The sequence below is a fragment of the Heloderma suspectum genome, chromosome 3, assembly GCF_057233095.1.
Source record: "Heloderma suspectum isolate Gila_16-S chromosome 3, 16-S_ref, whole genome shotgun sequence".
Classification (NCBI taxonomy): Eukaryota; Metazoa; Chordata; class Lepidosauria; order Squamata; family Helodermatidae; genus Heloderma; species Heloderma suspectum.
Window position 1 is genome coordinate 8,019,300 of NC_139460.1, and position 18,646 is coordinate 8,037,945.

The 18,646-nt window shown below is 46.9% G+C and overlaps 1 protein-coding gene across 3 annotated transcripts in view; it reads right to left on the reverse strand.

The window, feature by feature from the left end:
* Positions 1–7,634: 7,634 nt before the first annotated feature.
* Positions 7,635–18,646, reverse strand: part of WNT11 (Wnt family member 11) — a 71,452-nt gene continuing 60,440 nt past the window's right edge. For all 3 annotated transcript variants that reach the window (XM_084841594.1, XM_084841593.1, XM_084841595.1), the window contains one exon: positions 7,635–8,412. In XM_084841594.1, the coding sequence (XP_084697720.1) occupies positions 8,238–8,412 (175 nt within the window). In that variant the 3' untranslated portion in view covers positions 7,635–8,237. The remainder of the gene's footprint in view (positions 8,413–18,646) is intronic.

Genomic DNA, 18,646 nt, shown 5'->3' on the forward strand with positions numbered 1-18,646 from the left:
TTTGAACATTGGGGAAATTCATTACAGCGCCAGCATCCGTCAGGGGCAAAAATGCCTTTCTTGTGCCACCTGCAGCTCTTTATCTCCAGCCTTTATTGCATTTTCTGCACCAAAGAGCAAGTCCCAGGCAGCACTGAGGCCAGGCGCGCAGGAGGGAGGGAAGGATGGCTTCTTCGGTTCTGCAGACCAGCCACATTGCTTGAACAGCGAGACACGTTGAGTGGTTCTGCCTTCGGGGGTCTGTTTTCTAACAGGAAACAAGGCCGATCCCTCTGGGACCCGTTTATCACTTTCCTGACAAAGTCGTCATTAATTGCATTCAGATTGCTGGTTTCCCCTCCTGAACCTTCCTTCCCCCAGGGTGTAGCTTCACGTAGAACACCATTCTTTCCCTCGTCTGCTGCAGGGTGATTAAGGCACTTTCGTTTTTTTGCCCATGCAAACAGCGCAAGCAAGCAAAAGGGCAGCTGGGAATTTTCTCCAATGGACGTCATTCCTGCAGATGTGCAGAGACACTCAAAGGATACTGAGAAGAGGACTCAGAAAGATGGCATAGCATGAGTTGGCCTAGCAACGTAGGAACATAGGAAACTGACTTAATACGGAGTCAGACCATTTCTCCATCTAGACCAGTATTGTTGACACCGACTGGTAGTGGCTGTCTGGGGTTTCAGGCAGTTCAGTGTCAGATCACATACTTTGCATGGCAAAGGTCCCAGGTTCAATCCCTGACATCTCCAGGTAGAACTGGAAAAAAGGCAAGTAAGGGGAGACATGACAGAGGTGTACAAAATTATGTGTGGTGTGGAGACATTTTTCTCCCCCTCTCAGAATACTAGAACTTAATGGGGTCATCCCATGAAGCTGATTGGGGGGAGATTCAGGACAAATAAAAGGAAGGACTTTTTCACACAGCACGTAGTTAAACTATGGAATTCACTTCCACAGGATGTAGTGATGGCCACCAATTTGGTTGACTTTAAAAGCAGATTGGACAAATTCCTGGGGAGAAGGCTATCAGTGCCTACTAGTCCTGATGGCTCTATGCTACCTCCAGTATCAGTGGCAGTGAGCCTATGTACACCAGTTGCTGGGGAACATGAGTGGGAGGGTGCTGTTGAGCTCCTGTCCTGCTTGTGAGTTTCCCTCAGGCAGCTGGTTGGCCACTGTGTGAACAGAATGTTGGGCTAGACGGACCTTTGGTCTGATCTAGCAGGGCTCTTCTTATGTTCTTAGAGTGGATCTCTTCCTAGGCTGCTGCTGTCAATTCATTTGAGTGAGCTTTCTTTCATCAGGTTACAGTCCTGCTTCATAGATTAGTCATATGCATCATCCCACTCAATCAGGGATCACTACTCCACGAATGGGATGATGTCATCAAACTATGTAGCCAATCAGATTTGGCTACTGGAAGGCATCGAAGCAAGGATAATGTCAAAAGTGAACATTTTCATCAGGAATGCTGAAGAATACTCAAGAAGGGGAGGCAGTTGATGTGACACTGCGGATAGGTTTAACTCGGCTTTAGTTTGGCATCAAAGCACATGGGCTCCCTGATGGGGAAGCCCTTAGCCCTGGGTGTCTAATATTGAGTCTGACCTCCTGCAAAGGGGTCAGGTGGGCAGTAAAAATGCTCATTGATTCCCCAGAAAATTTTCCCTGAAAATACATAATTGACCTTCTCTGCTCTACAGCTGCCAATGGAGGCTGGTGGGTCCAATGTCAGTGGGGTAGCAAATCCGCTCTGGTTGCAATCAGAACCAGTTTTTAAACTGTAGCTTTAAGCTATTATATTTTATATTGTATTTTGTGCTGTGTTTTGTGGTTTTAATTTTTGTGAACTGCCCAGAGAGTTTCTATACTGGGTGGTATAGAAATGTCATAAATAAATAATTAAACAAACAAACAAACCAGTTCTAGAGGTTCTTTCTCTCCACCACCTTTCGTAAAGCTCATGGGTCTTAGTTGCCCATTCAAGACCAAGCCAACCTCCCCCCAAATATTTTACGTTACAACAAAGAACACTGTGTTGTGGGAAAATTCATTCTCTCTCCTCTGCCCCCTTTTGCTGGCTACTGACAGGGTTGGATCTGAGCCCATAGAGTCCCAAAGCAGCTCTGATTCTGAAGAGGAGATATAATCTGTGGGAGAGGAATTCTCTCAGGTTTCAGAGGCGCAGTTGGAGAGGGAGCCCCCCCCCCCCGCTCACATTCCTGGGAGCGACAGTGACCCTGGCATGGAAAGGGAGGGACAACTTGAGCTTTTAGATGTGAGACACAAGCGCAGGCACAAGCGAGTGGTTGCGGGAGCTGAGCTGAGGTGTTCAGCCTGGTTGGCTCAACATCAGCAGCTGCGCCCCGAGGTCCCATGGGAAAGGGGGAGAATTTCCCCTCCTACTCCTTAAGTTCAGAGAGTTGCCACGTTTTTCTCCAAATGGAGACCAACTGACATCCTAACTCTTAGAAACCCCCTGGTAGGCTGTTACTTTGTATTTCCTCTGAGTCTCAGGCAATTAGCATCTGTAAGCCTCATTAGGATGAATGGAAATAAAGCCTCGGAAAGCAGCCCTTTTGTCTGACTGTTGATTCTGGCTATTGGAGGGTTCAGAAGACAACAGGGGCATTCCTGACAGCTACTGTGAGGTGTGCAGCTAAGCTCAAAAGGAACAGGGAATTCCGGGAGGGGGCTGCTCCATGAGATCAGTGTCCCTACTAATAAACAAGTACCAGTGCTGCATTCCTGTGAGTCCTGGCTCCACTACCCCACTCGATTTCAGGGGACCCTTGATAATGTGCCCAATGGTAGGGCCCCCGGTGTAAGAGGGTCCTATCTAGTTGACCTCTGGTAGCATTACTCAGCGGTGGGCAGCAGCAGCACTTTGATTGGTGTCAGGCGACTGCCATGTAATTTTCCCACAATGCCCTGGAGTGACACTACATCGGGGGCATTGTAGGACATTTTAAGAGTGGCTACCAGGCCCTCTTGCTCAGCACTGATGGGAAGGAATTCAAGGTCGGCTCAGGCTGGTATCCGTGCCGAGTCCTGCCAGGTTGCTGGGGACTGTTTGCTGACACCCAGCCTGTTTATATGCAGTTGCATTTAGGAACACAGTTGCCAGTTCCTGCCCAAGGAAAGCCAGTCTGCAGATTAATAGCAATTCTTAAGACTCGTCCTTTGGACCTGTGTGTAATTCCAGGCTTTATTTCATACCATTGTTAAGCTTGCTGATAATATAATATACAATATACAATATATATGTATGTATAAAGTAGAATAGAGGGAGGGGGAAAGCATCAGATATATTTTTATAAATATTTCTGTATGTTCCGCATACAAAATAAAATATGTACATCCACAACGGATAGTGGTTCTGTGCTATATCCTGGCAGGACTGTGCATCTCATCCCAATATTTCCGTGAGGTCCATGGCAAACTTTCTGTATCGTCTGGAATTTATACATACGCTTATCTGGCTTCTTGGCTCTTTGCAATGCAATGCACACAGGGCTTCTCTACATGGAGGCTTTTTATCCCGCAACTTTAGGTTGCGGCTTATGCATCCAGATTCTTTGTGGAATTAAGATTGTCCCTTTCCACGCACTTCTGCTTTTTTTTTCATGGGGAGGTCCTTATGTTTCATTATACAGCCACTAGGTGGCATTGTGGTATAGCTGCTGTTAAAGCGCCACTTCCTCTTTTGGAGAAATTCAGCTCATGATATTTATGTAACGCATTATCCCTGATCTTAAAAAAAACAGGACAAAAGTCTGAAAGGACAGGAGAGGCCTTGGAGGCTGACAACGCCATGTAAAGGACCTGCAAACTTCTGTGAATAACTCATCTCAATTGCAGGATAAAAGCCTGTGTGGAGAAGCCCACAAAGGCACGCGCACATGCACCCACACACACACAGGATTAGCTAGATTGAGGCTCAGAGTATCAGCCAATAAGAATTAACCCCCAAGGAGAAAGATGGCAGCCATTCCTGCACTGTTTTTTTAAATTTCATGCCTGGGTTTGCTGGCTGTTCTCCTCTGACAGTACACTAGCCATGGAGGCCTAGCACAGGGGTATCGAACCTCTTCCAGCCCAAGGGCCAAATCCAATTTTAGAGACACTCTCAGAGGCCGCATCCCAGTCATGGGTGGGGCCAAAGGCAAAAGGGGCAGGGCCAAAAATACCAGCACATTTCTGCTTAAAGCTCTTACTGCAAATAATGAAGCCATTTCAGCCTCCTAGAAGGGGGTGTGTGTGCAAAAGCCAGGAAAACACCAAAAGACCGGCAGTTTGAGGAAAGGGGAAAGGGCCAGCAGGAGGGTGTGTGGCCATCTGGTAATCCCATGGGACCAGATTGGTCTGTCCCTCTGGCCTAGCAGCAGCACCCATAAGATCTGAGCCCAAATATCCTTAATCCAATATAACCTCCTTATCCTAATCTATCATGTGGTGTGTGTTCCCCCCCCCCAAATAGCACTTCTGCGTCCCCAAACGTCTGGTTATTCACATGTTTTAGACATTCCATAGCTCAGCAGTTCTCCAAGCATGAGACAAGCCTTCCTGGAGAGAACTGTATGGCTGCCATTGCCTTCCTGACAGCTGCACAGCATTTTCCTTGACTGGGCCAGGAGACGGACTGAGACACTGCTTCCTTCCCCATCATGGCTCAATGCAGTTAAGGAGCAAGTCCATAATGTAAGCCTCTCCCCTCCTCCTCCTCCTCCTCGGATCTTCCCTGGGTACCGTGTCTAGGATTCACATGGTCTTCTTTTCTCCCCCTTTTAATTTGATCCACTTGCCTCTCAGGAGGTGGGCAAAAGCGAATTCTGCAACATTTTGTACTGCAAAATGTGCTTTTTTGGCCTTTTGTACTGCAACATTTTGAAATGCCCCAAAAGATTTTGACATGATTTTGAGACCCTCCTGCTTCAGGATCAGGTGCGAGCAATTCCTTGAAGGTTGGTGCAGGGTTTTACCATCTCGCTTGGCCAGCTGGGGCTGGGGGGAGGGATGCCCACTGTGAAATTCAATTAATGCCTTGCCCCACTGCCACTCCGACATGGGCTGCTACGAACGAATGGCATGTGGCAGACCCTGTAGGCCAAAGGACTGGGGTCAAGCTGCACACATTGTATCAGTGAAAGAGCCCTGGGTGGGGCAGGCTATGGGAAAGAATCAGGGCCATAACAGCACAGCCCTTAGTACCAACCCAAGACCATACACATTACAGCTGGTGGCATCAAGAGTAGGCATAGTTGGGCATTGCACAGGACCCACACCCCAGCAGGGGCCCACTGGCAAGAGACCCCTGGCTCTGCTCCTCCTCCTCACCCTTGCACCCTGCTTGTTCACCTGCCCTTCGCCCTGGCCCAGACACGAGTGGTGGTCAGGAGGAGCAGGAGATGCCGCGGCCCACTTGCTCCCGGGCCCTCTGCCTGTCCAGCAAGCAGTAGAAATGATGAGGAAGAGGAGGAAAAGCATCTGGAGCTCATGTTGATGGCGGTGAGAAGACTCACTGAGGGAGGTGCCCATTCAGGGTGTCTTTCCTGAGAGCCCTCCAAAACCCGGAGCCAGGCCTGAAGCTTTATGTTGCTTCCTGTCAAGCGTATGGATGAATGAGATGGGGTTGTCTTCTGTCCCCATTGCTCTGGGCTCACCTCTCTTGAAAGAAGGAGCAATACACTTAGGGACGTTGGCGAAATCTGCAACGGTGCGAAATGAGTTGGGATTTTCATGAATCTGAACTGTGGATGCCGCAGTAGACTACCTTTCCCCCTGTCGGGCAGATTCCGTGGACTTGTGGACTGTTGTTCTAACTTTCCCAAATTTTGCGCCAATTTCATCCTAGCAAAATATGCAAAAAATAAAAAACGCAAAAAATGTGCATTTCCCCCATGGGCGAAAGCATGAAAATGCACATTTTTTGGGGGGGTGCATAGGGGGGATTTATGCATTTTCGCACATGTGAATTTGAGCAAATTGGGAAACTGGAAAACAATTCTGTTGGTGGGCAGTCGGAAGAAAGGCACCTGATGATCCACAAAACACAAATGGAATGGATTCTACATAATCCATGCATCCCTAAATATAATTGAGAAGTGGGATCAGCAGCTGGTAACCCTGGCACCAGGTCATCAAGAGCCCTGATGGGTCAGCGCAAGGGTTGTCTGCAATTCTGCAGCCAGGGCTTGAACCTGGGACAAAGGTCCTGGGGGCCCCCAACTGACCACCCGGAGAATGGCAAGCGCAGAAGCAAACCCCATTTTATTCCTGTCATCATTTAAAGCGAGTTTAAAATGCAAATCTGCACATGCTCAGAGGCAGGGTTTTTGTTTTGTTTTTTAAAAAAATCAGGATTGGCCATTTTGTTATTGTCATTTTGATGTATTGGGGATGTAGAACCAGTTGCAAAGCATGGAATGGAGGTTGGATGGGCGAAGGGAAATGTCAGTTGTGCTCTTCACAACTGAAGTAATATAGGGGCCATCTGAAGCCCCCCCCATAAGCCCATTATACCAAGGGTCTAAAAAATTACCTAGCTGCATCACTGGTCTCCCTGGTGGTAACAGCTACTCAACAGTGGAACAGAATGCCTGAGGAGGAGTGGGGGACATTCTTCACTGGAAGGATTTGAACAGAAGCTGGACAGCCATCTTTCAGGGATGCTGTAGCTCCATCCTGCATTGAGCAACAGGTTGGACTAGATGGCGAGGAGAAGGCTATCAATGGCTACTAGTCCTGATAGCTATGTGCTCCCTCCAGTATCAGAGGCAATGAGCCTATGTACACCATTTGCTGGGGAACATGGGTGGGAGGGCGCTGTTGCGCTCATGCCCTGCTTGTGGGTCTCCCAGGGGCAGCTAGTTGGCCACTATGTGAACAGAATGCGGGACTAGATGGACCCTTGGTCTGATCCAGCAGGGATCTTCTGATGTCCTTAGATGACCTCCAAGGCCTTCCGACTCTATGGTTCTGTGTGTCCCACTCCTCCAGCATCCAGTTTTCAAGCAGCCAGCTTGAAGCTTCTGACAATCTCACAACACAGCATGAGAGAAAAAGTTCTTCCTTGGTGTTTGCTCACTCCGCCCCCCCTCTCCACCAGCAACATCTTCCCATTCACCATCCATAGTACCTGGAGGACACACAGTAGCCGGACATCACAGGAAAGCTAAGGCAGGTTGGCTACCATAAGAACAGGGTTGGGTCTTTTGGTTTGTTTTTGAAACCAAGATCTCATCCAGTGATAAACACTGTTTCACGTGGCTAATATCTGTTGATTTGGCCCGTTGAGTGGCGAAGACTGTCCTTCCAACGGCCAAGCCCAAAGCAAATGGGGGAAGAGAAGGTAATGAAACTGCAACAGTGGAACTTAGTTAGAGCTCCCTTTAGGGATTGGGGCCTTTAATCTTGGCTCCCCCCTCCCACTTTACTTCACCAGTTTCTCATGTGACCACCTGACAAAACTTGCTGTTCACCAGGCCATTAGAATCGACCTGATGAACAGGCCACGTAGTTTTTAAAGGGGCAAAAATGATAGGAATCTGTCTTCCTTTGTCTCCAGCACATAATGCTCCCATCTAAGAAGAGAGAGATTTTGTTAAAGGGGGGTGGGGAGCAAACAATGAATTAAAACCATTGCTGAAAGACTGTAGTATTTCCTTTGTCAGGGATTGAATGTCGTTCTCTCTGGGACGTCGCATCCACTGCGTTACAACACAGAAATGCAGGCTTTCTTGTATTACCTTCATGCATTGTTATCCCCCCCCCCATCCCCACAACAAAAGCTCCCACTGCTCAACCCCACCCGTAGCACACAGAAGGCACTCAGTAGCTGGGTATCGCCAAAAAAGAAAGAAAAAGCCCCCCAAAACACAAAAAAGCAAAGGCCAATTGGCCACCATAAGAACAGAGTTTGGTCTTTTGGTTTGTTTTTGCAATGAAGATCTCATCCAGCAATAGCTACTGCTTGTTTGTTAGTTAGTTTGTTTGTTTGTTTCAGTCTTGCTTTCTCCAAGGTTAAGGGAAAACCTGCCACTCATGACCAAAAGGTGACCATTTTTAAAATGTTATCGTCCAAACGCTGCGATCGTTTTCGGCCAAATATCGTGGGGGTTTTGGCAAGGCAAACATGGACTAGAGTAGGAGAGTTCTTCTCCTTGTCTGAAGAGCACTTGGGAAAAGGTGGCGCGGACTTCTCAGTTCGTGGCCCCAGCAAGGAGGAGAGTGGCGCGGGGCAGGCCTCATTTGCACACGTATCTCTCGACAGTCCTCTCGCACTTCTTGCAGGTGACGTAACAGCACCAGTGGTACTTGCAGTGGCACCTCTCCACCACCTTGTCCATGTAGGGGTTGTAGCCACGGCCACAGCACATGAGGTCGCAGCTGTCACTGCCGTTGGATGTTTTGTTGCACTGCCTGGAAAAAAGAAAATGCGGTGAGTGGGGCATTAAGGATCAGTAGGGGATGGGCTGGGGTACTCAGGGGAAAAGCCCATAATAAGGCCAGCTTCTTGTGGGATCAGGAGCTAGAAGGAACCAAAAGATCAAGTTCAACCTAGAAGGAACCAAAAGATCAAGCTCACCCCAAACGTTTCAACTCTCCTCATCCGAGCCCATTCCAGCAGTCTACCAAACATCAGGCATTGTGCAGCGATCTTTCCCTGCTTAATGGATTTTGTCATGGTAAGAAATAAGATGGAAGAAGGGAAAACATGGGAGGTTCACAACGGGAAGATGATAACGATGTCTGGATGCCTCCAAAACATCCTAGAGAGAGACTTGGTCAACCCACTGCCTGACCCTTTTAGCTGAAGATGCTAAGCACTGAACCTGAGCACTGAACCTAAGCACTGAACCTGAGCACTGCTAAGCACTGAACCTGAGCACTGCTAAGCACTGAACCTGGGAGCTCCTGCAAAGGGCGTGATCTACTGCTGCACTGCCACTGCCCCTACGCAAAATGCATCCCATGAAAATTTGGCCAAGCCCTCAAACCCGCCCTTCCACTGGCCCTCCTATTAATACCATGTGCAGGCATATCTGGCCTGCTCAGAATCAGAGATGGGCACATCTGCCAATTTTGGATCCTCTCCATTTCTCATTTTCCCAATCCTAACTCCAGTCCATCCTGAACTTCAAGAATTCTTTTTAAAAGTTTGTTCAAACATTTGTATACATTTCGGAGTGTGATTCTCTGAATACATAAGCATTTTTGTGTGCAATTTTGCCTAATGCCTATTTTTGCAAGCAATGTTCCTCACATGGTCCATTTTTTATGTTATTTTCACCAACACGCGTTTTTGTGTGCACTTTCCCCTAAAAGATTCACTTTTGGATGCCTTTTGACAGCAGAACTCCATTGCAAATTTCGGAGAAGTGTGAAGTTCTAAGCATGCCTGAATTTCGGTTCATGCATTGGTTGAAAAGTGCAAAAGTAGGCGAGTTTGCATTAAAATGTAAACCAAACTAGTTTCTCCCCCATGCCTACTCTGAGCCATAGTTCAGACTGCAGAGTGCCTTTAGTTGGATGCAGTTCCTGGTTGGAGCACTGTGGTGTCAACAATCAACACACATCACTCGGGAAGGCCGCATTCCTTTGACCAATGGCTTAGACATCTCTTCCAAAATTGCCTGGCACTTGGTTGCTTTGGATGCAGCGATAATTTAACTTTCAAGCAGGTTGGTGAAGAGGCAGGGGGTGGGACAGAGGGTGGGGGGGTGAAAAGGATTGCTGGACTCTGCCGTGGGCCACTCTTTAATGGATGGAAATGAATCCACAAAGATTTATATGAAATTCCTCATGAGGTAATGCTTTATGAGAAGTTATGGGATTGATGAAGTGCTGAGATCTTGTTCTCAGTCTGCCCTTTATTTATTTCTGAGTCAGCCTGGCCTCCTGTTTGTTATTTCAGAGTTGAGTTCCTATCCAGGTTCAACTCTCCACCCCCACCCCCACCCGCAGTCTTTTAAGCCTACTCTTCTCATCACCCACTTTTTTTGTGTTGGTGGGGGTAGATGCATGTAAATATTTACAGATCTCTGGAAGGCGCACCAAGGCATTCTTTGCAGAAACGTGCTATGTCTCAGAGCCAAAACCTACGACTTGCAGCCACATGCTGTGTGTTTGTCTAGCTCTGGACCAAAGGCGTCGTTATATACACACCCCTGCGAGCCTCCCCCCCAATTTTCCCTCCTACACAAATTAGTTGAGAAGAAATATTTGGAGCAAAGGTTCACAAGCTTAATGCACAGGAGAATGGAAGGGTTTAGGAAAGGGGTGAAGGATCTCTTGGATTGCCAAACATCAGCAGCTGGATTTGGAGGGGAGATATGGTGGGTAGAGGGTAGATATGTGCTTAACCCTGCCCTGTCAGTCATGGCTTCTCTTCTCTCCAAGATGAAGCAACATGTCTGGGAACCCAGGCTGGGGAGAAAGGCCAAGGAGGAGGAGTATGGTGGCCAACTGTCCTCTGTTACAGAGGACCTCTGTTGAAGGGCTGTCCTATCCCACTCCAGTTTACTTTTTTATTTTTATTATTTATTACACTTCTAATCTGCCCAGTAACCAATGTTCTCTGGACTGGTTACAAACAAGTTTAAAGAAAAAAGAACCAGAAGAACTGTTAGCATCTTGACAGTAGACTGAACAGCCAGGCACACAGGTCACCTGGTCGCACTATAGTGAGATGCCCTGCATTTCTATTCAAATTCTAATAATGATTTCTAAATTTGCATCTATATGTATAAATGATCATATGCAAATTTTATGCAAAAGTGTGTCCTCCTTTGTCTTCATTTTGGATGATTCACTTCCTCTCTTTTTTGGCAATGCTTATGTGGCCACCTTAGGAAGGATCATCCCCAGCAATGCAATTGTGCAGGACGCTTTGCTCCATTTAGCTGCCATAGCTAATAGACACTGTAAGGGAATTTGTCTAAACTCCTGAAGCCAGTGGTTATCTCCACATCTTGTGGCAGTGAGTTCCAAGGGTTAATCATGCATCGCGTGAAGAAGCACTTCCCTCGGTCTGCTCTGAATCGGCTGCCAAGCAATTCGTAGAAATGGGGATATTGCATACCTGCCACATTATCTGTTTCAAGGTCCATTCAGTGGAGATCTAACAGCCACAAAATCTTACCAGCTGCAAGGGGCTAGGGGTTAAAGAGAAGGTTGAGCTGATGTATCAGCCAGCAGAAATGTTAGGGGTGAATTTGGTGAAGGGCAGGCTGCAAAGTCCTCCCGAACCTTCCCCCCACCAGTTTACCTGCAGTTTTGTGTCTTTGCTGGCTGTTTACAAACAAAATTATCACGGCCATTTTACCAGAGCTGGAAGAGAAAACATCCCTGAACTGCCTAGGCAAACAGGCAACTTTTTCCAATTTTCTCATCTGGCAATGCAAAAAAAAAAAAAAAGTTGGCAAATAGCCAACAAGGAAATTAACTTGGTGATAAACTGACAATGGTGTTTGGGTGGGGCAGTGGACAAATTTTGTGCCACTCACCCCAGAAGCAGCAATGAAATTGGGGAGGGGGGGGTGCAACATTGCAGCCTGCAAACAAGGCTGCGAAGTTTATAAGGAGCTTTTGGCTCAGCATGAAACCTAAACCGGTTTGAATTTATAAGGAGCTTTTGGCTCAGCTCAAAACTTACACCGGTTTGAATTTATAAGGAGCTTTTGGCTCAGCTCGAAACTTACACCGGTTTGAATTTATAAGGAGCTTTGGTTCAGCTTGAAACTTACACCGGTTTGAATTTATAAGGAGCTTTGGTTCAGCTCAAAACTTACACCGGTTTGAATTTTGGCTTACTCGTGATGAAAGAAACGCAGTGGCCAAATCCCCTAAAAAGTTTTAAAACACACACACCAGTCCGCAGAACCCCCGCGACTCGGAAAAAGCTGGTCCTCTGAGGAAAATGCAGGTCAGATTCATGGAAAACTGAACTCATTTGAATCCACTGACATCCGACATTTCTCCAACATCCCTAGTCTGAAGAAGGGCTGAGCAAAAACAAGCCTCCTGTTTTGCTACCCTGTTTGGGGACAAAGAAACAAAATGCGGCCATTTTGGCTATCATCAGTGTGGGGGAACTACCCTGAACCAACTGGAGGAGCACGTACCTCGGGATCGCTTCCTTCCCCCTCCACAGTTTAGCAAGTGGAGGCACACACTGCACAGAGAGAGAGAACACCTGGGGCAGCTGCTGTCCAGCTACTGGACATCGATACTCTCCTTTCAGAAGCGGCTGGTAGAGTGCTCTTCCTTGCATCGAGAGGCATAACCACCCCAGCACGTTTTAGGGAGGAGAGCAATGGCAGGGAGCAGCTGCTCACTAACGGACCCAAAGCACTCCCCTTCTGTCTCTTCCTGTGCCCAGAAAGAGAAGTGGAGGCCGGTGCCTCCAATTTTGGTGGGGCTATGAATCCATTCTGGATTTCAGTCAGAACCAGCCAGGGCCCTAAAGGAGCAATCCAGGGTATTGAACACATTTGGGGGATAGGATTCAGCATTGTGGATAGCTCCTCTGGAGTTCTGACTGGTTCTGACTGAAACCCAGATTGGATTCGAGGCCCCACTGACTTTGGAGCCACCAGCCTCCACTGGAAAAAGAGAACGCACTTGTTGAACTGGGGTGAAGGGGAAAGCAATTAAAAGGCATGTGCCTCCCCGAATTGGTTCAGGGCATTTTGCCCCCTCCCCCAGCCAAGAGAGGTGTTTCTCCATTGCCAAATAGGGTGACAAAACAAGGAGGGGTGGTTTTGCTCAGCCGTATTTCCTCAAAATTTAACTTATATGCAGAGTACATCATGAGAAATGCCAGGTTGGATGAATCACAGGTCGGAATTAAGATTGCTGGGAGAATTATCAACAACCTCCGATATGCAGACGATACCACCCTAATGGCAGAAAGCGAAGAGGATCTACAGAGCCTCTTGCTGAGGGTGAAAGAGGAGAGTGCAAAAGCTGGTTTGAAACTCAACATTAAAAAAACTAAGATAATGGCATCTGGCCCTATCACTTCCTGGCATATAGAAGGGGAAGAAATGGAAGCAGTGACAGATTTTACTTTCTTGGGCTCCAAGATCGGTGACTGCAGACGGTGACTGTAGCCATGAAATTAAAAGACGCTTGCTCCTTGGGAGGAAAGCTATGGCAAACCTAGACAGCATAGTAAGAAGCAGAGACATCACCTTGCTGACAAAGGTCCACATAATCAAAGCTATGGTTTTCCCAGTAGTAATGTATGGCTGTGAGAGCTGGACTATAAGGAAGGCTGAGCGCCGAAGAATTGATGCTTTCGAACTGTGGTGCTGGAGAAGACTCTTACGAGTCCCCTGGACTGCAAGGAGGTCAAATCAGTCCATCCTAAAGGAAATCAACCCTGAGTGCTCATTGGAAGGCCAGATACTGAAGCTGAAGCTCAAGTATTTTGGCCACCTAATGCGAAGAGAAAACTCTCTGGAAAAGACCCTGATGCTGGGAAAGACTGAGGGCAAAAGGAGAAGGGGACGGCACAGGATGAGATGGCTAGATAGCATCACCGATGCAATGAATATGGACTTGAGCACGCTCCGGGAGAGAGCGCAGGACAGGAAGGCCTGGCGTGCTATGGTCCATGGGGTCATGAAGAGTCGGACATGATTGAATGACTGAACAACAATTTCCTCAAAATCCTATGTAGGAAAAGGCTATCAATGGCTACTAGTCATGATATCTGCATATTGCCTGTGATATCGGGGACGGTGTGCCTCTGCACCAGTTGCTGGGGAATACGAGCAGGGGGGTGCTGTTGCATGCATGCCCAGCTGTGGGTTTCCTCACAAGTAGGCTGACCATATTTCCTTGAGACAAAAATGGGATATTGGGATGACAAAAACGGGATGGGTTTTTTTTATTACAGCGGAGAGTTCCACTGTAATAAAAAAATAGCTAACAGCCTGTTGAACCGAAATATGAGTCTGAAAAGTCCGAATCAAACTGAATGTAGGGCAGAAAGAATCTCTGTGGGTGGATTGATGGTAGAAATAACAGTAAGACTCACCCTCCTGGCTCCCAGACGCTGAATGGGGCTTAGCGGCCGCCTCTTGAATTCCCCGCCACTGCAGACAAGCAAGGGGGCAGCGTCTGATCATGGCTAGCTCAAGAGGCCTGGTCCTGGCTGGATGAAGGAAATGGAACTTCCTCTTTCGTCATGCTAGTAGTTTTACTGCACACGTTGATTAGCATACAGCCTTATGATAAAGGTGTTCAGTTTTTTTACAAAAACAGGACAAAATTGACATTTATATTAAAACGACGGGACGGTCGGGAGAGATGGAAAAAAACGGTACTGTCCCGTTTAAAACGGTAAGTATGGTCAGCCTACTCACAAGTCATGTCTTTGGCCACTGCGGGAAAGGTACGTGGGACTAGGTAGGCATTTGGTCTGATCCAGCACAGCTGTTCATATTTTATTGTGTTCTTAGGTTCCCCTTAAATAGTTCAGGGTACTTCCCCACCCCCACCCCATGCCTCACCCCAAATTTGCCTCCATTTTCAATGCCATTTTAGGCTACAAAAATTATACCAGGTTTGTCCATGCCTCCTAGTCTGAACTGACCTTTGTCAGAGGGGTTCCCCAAACCTTACTCTGTTCTAGGCTGCAGTCCTGTGTACACCTACTAGTAATGAATACGTTCCACTAAATTCAGTGGGACTTACCTCCAAGTAAACATAGATCGGATTGGGCTGTTAGGCTGCAATCCTATGCATGCACAACAGGAAGTAAGTCCCATTAAACACAGTGGAATTACTTGGGAGTACACATGAAAAAACATGCACAGGATCAAGCTATTATTAATATGCCCACCAATCCAACTTTGAGTTGGCCTACCCTTTGGCAAAGAAGGAAGGAAGGAAGGAAGGAAGGAAGGAAGGAAGGAAGGAAGAGTCTTATGTGGGAGAAAGCTGTGTTTGCTTTGCTCCACAAACCTAACCATAGCTATCTAACCAAAATGAGATGTTGAAAGAGAGGCATTTAATGTTCCTAGTCTGACTGCCTCCTGAATAATTCTGGAAATGGAAGCCATTCCAGCCCTTTCCAATGAAGAATGTGTTTTGCTCCTCCCTGTTCTCTGTTCCTCTTTCTATAAAATGCATCCTTATCTGCTATCATTTATCTCTCACATTAAACCAATGGTGAATGTTTTAGGAAGACGCTGAGGGTGGTGGGGTAAAGAAACCAAACAACCTTGTTTAAAAGATAAAGTTACAGGTGGGTTTTCCTTACAAGGAAGATCCATCCAAAAGCTGAACAGAAACCATCTTTCTCCCGGGTAAACACATGCTTGTTATCGACCGTCATAAATCTGCGAAGCTGCTTAACGAGTCAATTTCTGTCTAGATTTATTTTCCTCTCCAGATCGTTTTTCCTTTGCTTAACAAGACCATGGCAGAGATAAATGTTAAGGTAGGGAGGACATCAATCTCTTCACTAGTGCTGGCCCATCACAAACATAATTCTCAAGGGACAGACACCAGCTCTGTGAAAGTTAAACCACTGGTTTCCATTTAGGCCTTGTACGGTTTGGATGTTTACAGAAACTGAAAGGATTTTGCGGAATCCAAGAGGGTAGGGCCCTTTTGCAAGAATGCCAACTCCAGATTCAGAATTTGAATACTCCCCAAAGCTTGGGTGTGTTTAGATTTCAAGAGTTCAGTTCAGGCCTGCTTCCAGTTTCAACATTTTTTTTATTGAAAGAAAGAAAGAAAGAAAGAAAGAAAGAAAGAAAGAAAGAAAGAAAGCCAGCCAGCCAGCCAGCCAGCCAGCCAGCCAGCCAGGTTCATTTTCCAACATGGCCCCAGGATCACTAAGCGCTGCTCCCAGATTTCTCTAAATGTTTCACACAACTCCATGCTAACATCTAGGGGAAACATTTTACAACACACCACTTCAGTCACTTGATTCCCCACATCCCCAGCTACCTCCCACAGGAATTCACACTTAGGGGAAGAAATAGAAGGAAGCTAATTAGAGGACTATAACAGGCCAAAGTGGAAGAGTCCTTACCAGTTAACCCATCCAACCACCTGCTAGTGTGAAATGGTTCCCTTTGGTGCATGATGCAACTCTATACATAATGTAGGCAATCCAATACTCCCCAAATTATCCCCCTCATCCTTTTAAGCGACCAAACATTTGCCTCAATTAACAAGACACTAGAGGTTTCCTATATTTCCCTCTCCTTCCTCCCCCCACCCACATCCATCTTTCTTTCTAGTTCACCTTTTACAAGACAAGCCTGGGAAAGTGACTTCACAGCCCCACTGCATTCCAAATGCAATGGATCCAGCAGAGATCTAGACTTCCAAAGTCATACCAAGAAGCTGCTGTATTCCAAGTCAGACTGTTGGGTCCACGTAGCCTGGTATGAGTGGCAGCTGTCTGTGGCAACTGCAGCCCTTTGAAAGGAAGATGCCAGGAGCTGGCAGACTTCCCAACTGCCCTGCATTTATTCTCAAATCTCAAGGTCCTTGACCTTGCTAATCCATGGATGAGCAACTGATTAGTGATGGGCGAACTTAACCCAGGTGAATTTGTTATTTCCTTGGATAATAACAAACCCATGTAAGCTTGGGTGAGAGCGAATTCTTAAAACGAATTCTCCTTCTGCATAAATGAGGTTTTGTGCATGCACAGTATCAAAGTGCATCTTGGGAGCTGCAGTTTGGAATTGCACAGTGTGTCACGGCATCATGCGTCACCATGTTATGCACCCCCTTCTTTACCATAAGGAAGAAAAGGGTTGATCCAACCAACTCAGCACATGTGCGGAAACAGCCTTGCTTAGATGCAGACTGCACATGCTCAGAAGCTTGCGATCCATTCCAAACTTCATACTGAATTCGTAAAATGCCAGTCCAGGCTGGTTAAGAAGGTGAGCATTATGAACGAGCAAAGTTCAACCAGCACGCCAACTAATTGCAAAATCCTGCGGTATCGCTACAATTGATGATGAAATGTTTGCTATCTTGCAATCAAAATTATTTGTCCGTGTCCTTATCGGTAGGTAATCTACAGGCTGAGCTACACATTTGGAATGATGTCATGGTTAAGTCGTCCTAGGACTATCCCTTGAGAGTACAGGTGGAAGATGACATGCTTGGATATTCTCCACAGGGTGGTCATATGTCCTCTTTTACAGAGGACAATCCTCTATGTGAAGGGCTGCCAGAAGACTTCTGCTTTGAAGGTGTCCTCTGTTGGAAGGACTGTCCAGTCCAAGTCCAGTTTAAAGATAAGGAACCATCAGAAGGAAAAGTTGGGCCTTGAAGTTGCCCATCAATAGCAGACTCAGCAAGGCACACAGGTCACCTGGTCACAGTCTTCCATACTCAGGTGAGATGTACTGTATTTCTAGTTTAATTATAATAACCATTCCTAAATTTACATTCTAAACACATGAGAAAAGAAAACACATGCAGATTTATACAAATGGGTGTCATTTCTAAATTTGCATCTGTGCACATACATTAGCATATGCAAATGTTAAGCAAATAGGCACCCTCTCTTCTTTGAGTGATGCATTTTCTCTTCTTTGGCAATTCACAAGTGGCCACCCTACCTTGCCTGCAGAAGATTAGCTTATAATCTGTGAGAAGGCTAAGCTAGAACCCTTTCTTCCTGATACACTAGTTTTCCACCACATGAAGGAAAGTGTCACACACACACACACACACACACACACTTGTACACACAATCTGCATTCTGAAATGGTACAGTCCCTTGTATCACGTGACATTCCTGGAAGTGCAGTTCAGTCTTTGGTTGGTTCATACATTACAGCAGCCCAGGGCCAGCTCCAGGTTCTTGAGGGCCCTGGGGCCAGAGACCCTCAAAAGGTATCTGATGGTTCTTCATCTTTAAACCGGACTTGGGCTGGAGGACGCCTTCAAACTGAGGACAGTCTTTTGGCAGCCTTTCAAAGAGACGGCTGCTCTCTGCAAAAGAGGATATGTGGCCACCTATTTACCACTGAGTTTTGGCCCAGGGACCAGATTTACTTCTGTTTTGACAAGTTGTGCAGAGGTATAATACTTGGGGGGGGAGGGGGAGGAGGAGAAGGCATAGAAGCAGCAACACCAGTGACACGGGGAGGTATGGGGTTGACTCCACATCCTTCTCACACAAATATCAAGAGCAGATTGCGCCACAAAACTGGATGCGCCTTAGAGGGCACAGATGATTCATCCCAATTCATCATGATGCACTTTTAAGTCTGTGCTCAAACCATAAATCCATTAATAGCACCAGTTAATCCATTAATGTTCGCAGAGGGGGTGGAAGTGGGAAGACACAGGGGGTGAGGGAAGGAGGGACATGTCCTGGCTGCATCGTAGTTCTGACACCTCCTTTTTGCTGATCTCCTGAGGGCCGTTTGCAGCTGACTTGAAAGGGAAAAACCTCTTTCTTCTTACTCTGCCAGCCAAAGTTGAGCGTGAGTGGGTGAAGCATTAGGGCATCAATGGGGGGGGGGATATGGGGTGTGGGTGGGGAGGTGGAAGACAGCGAAAGGAAGGAGGCACACTTCAGGAGAGAGTTTGGAATCACTTCAAGTGCTTTCAGCCAAACAGATCCATTTTAAAGGCAATGGCAAAATCTTTGGAAAGT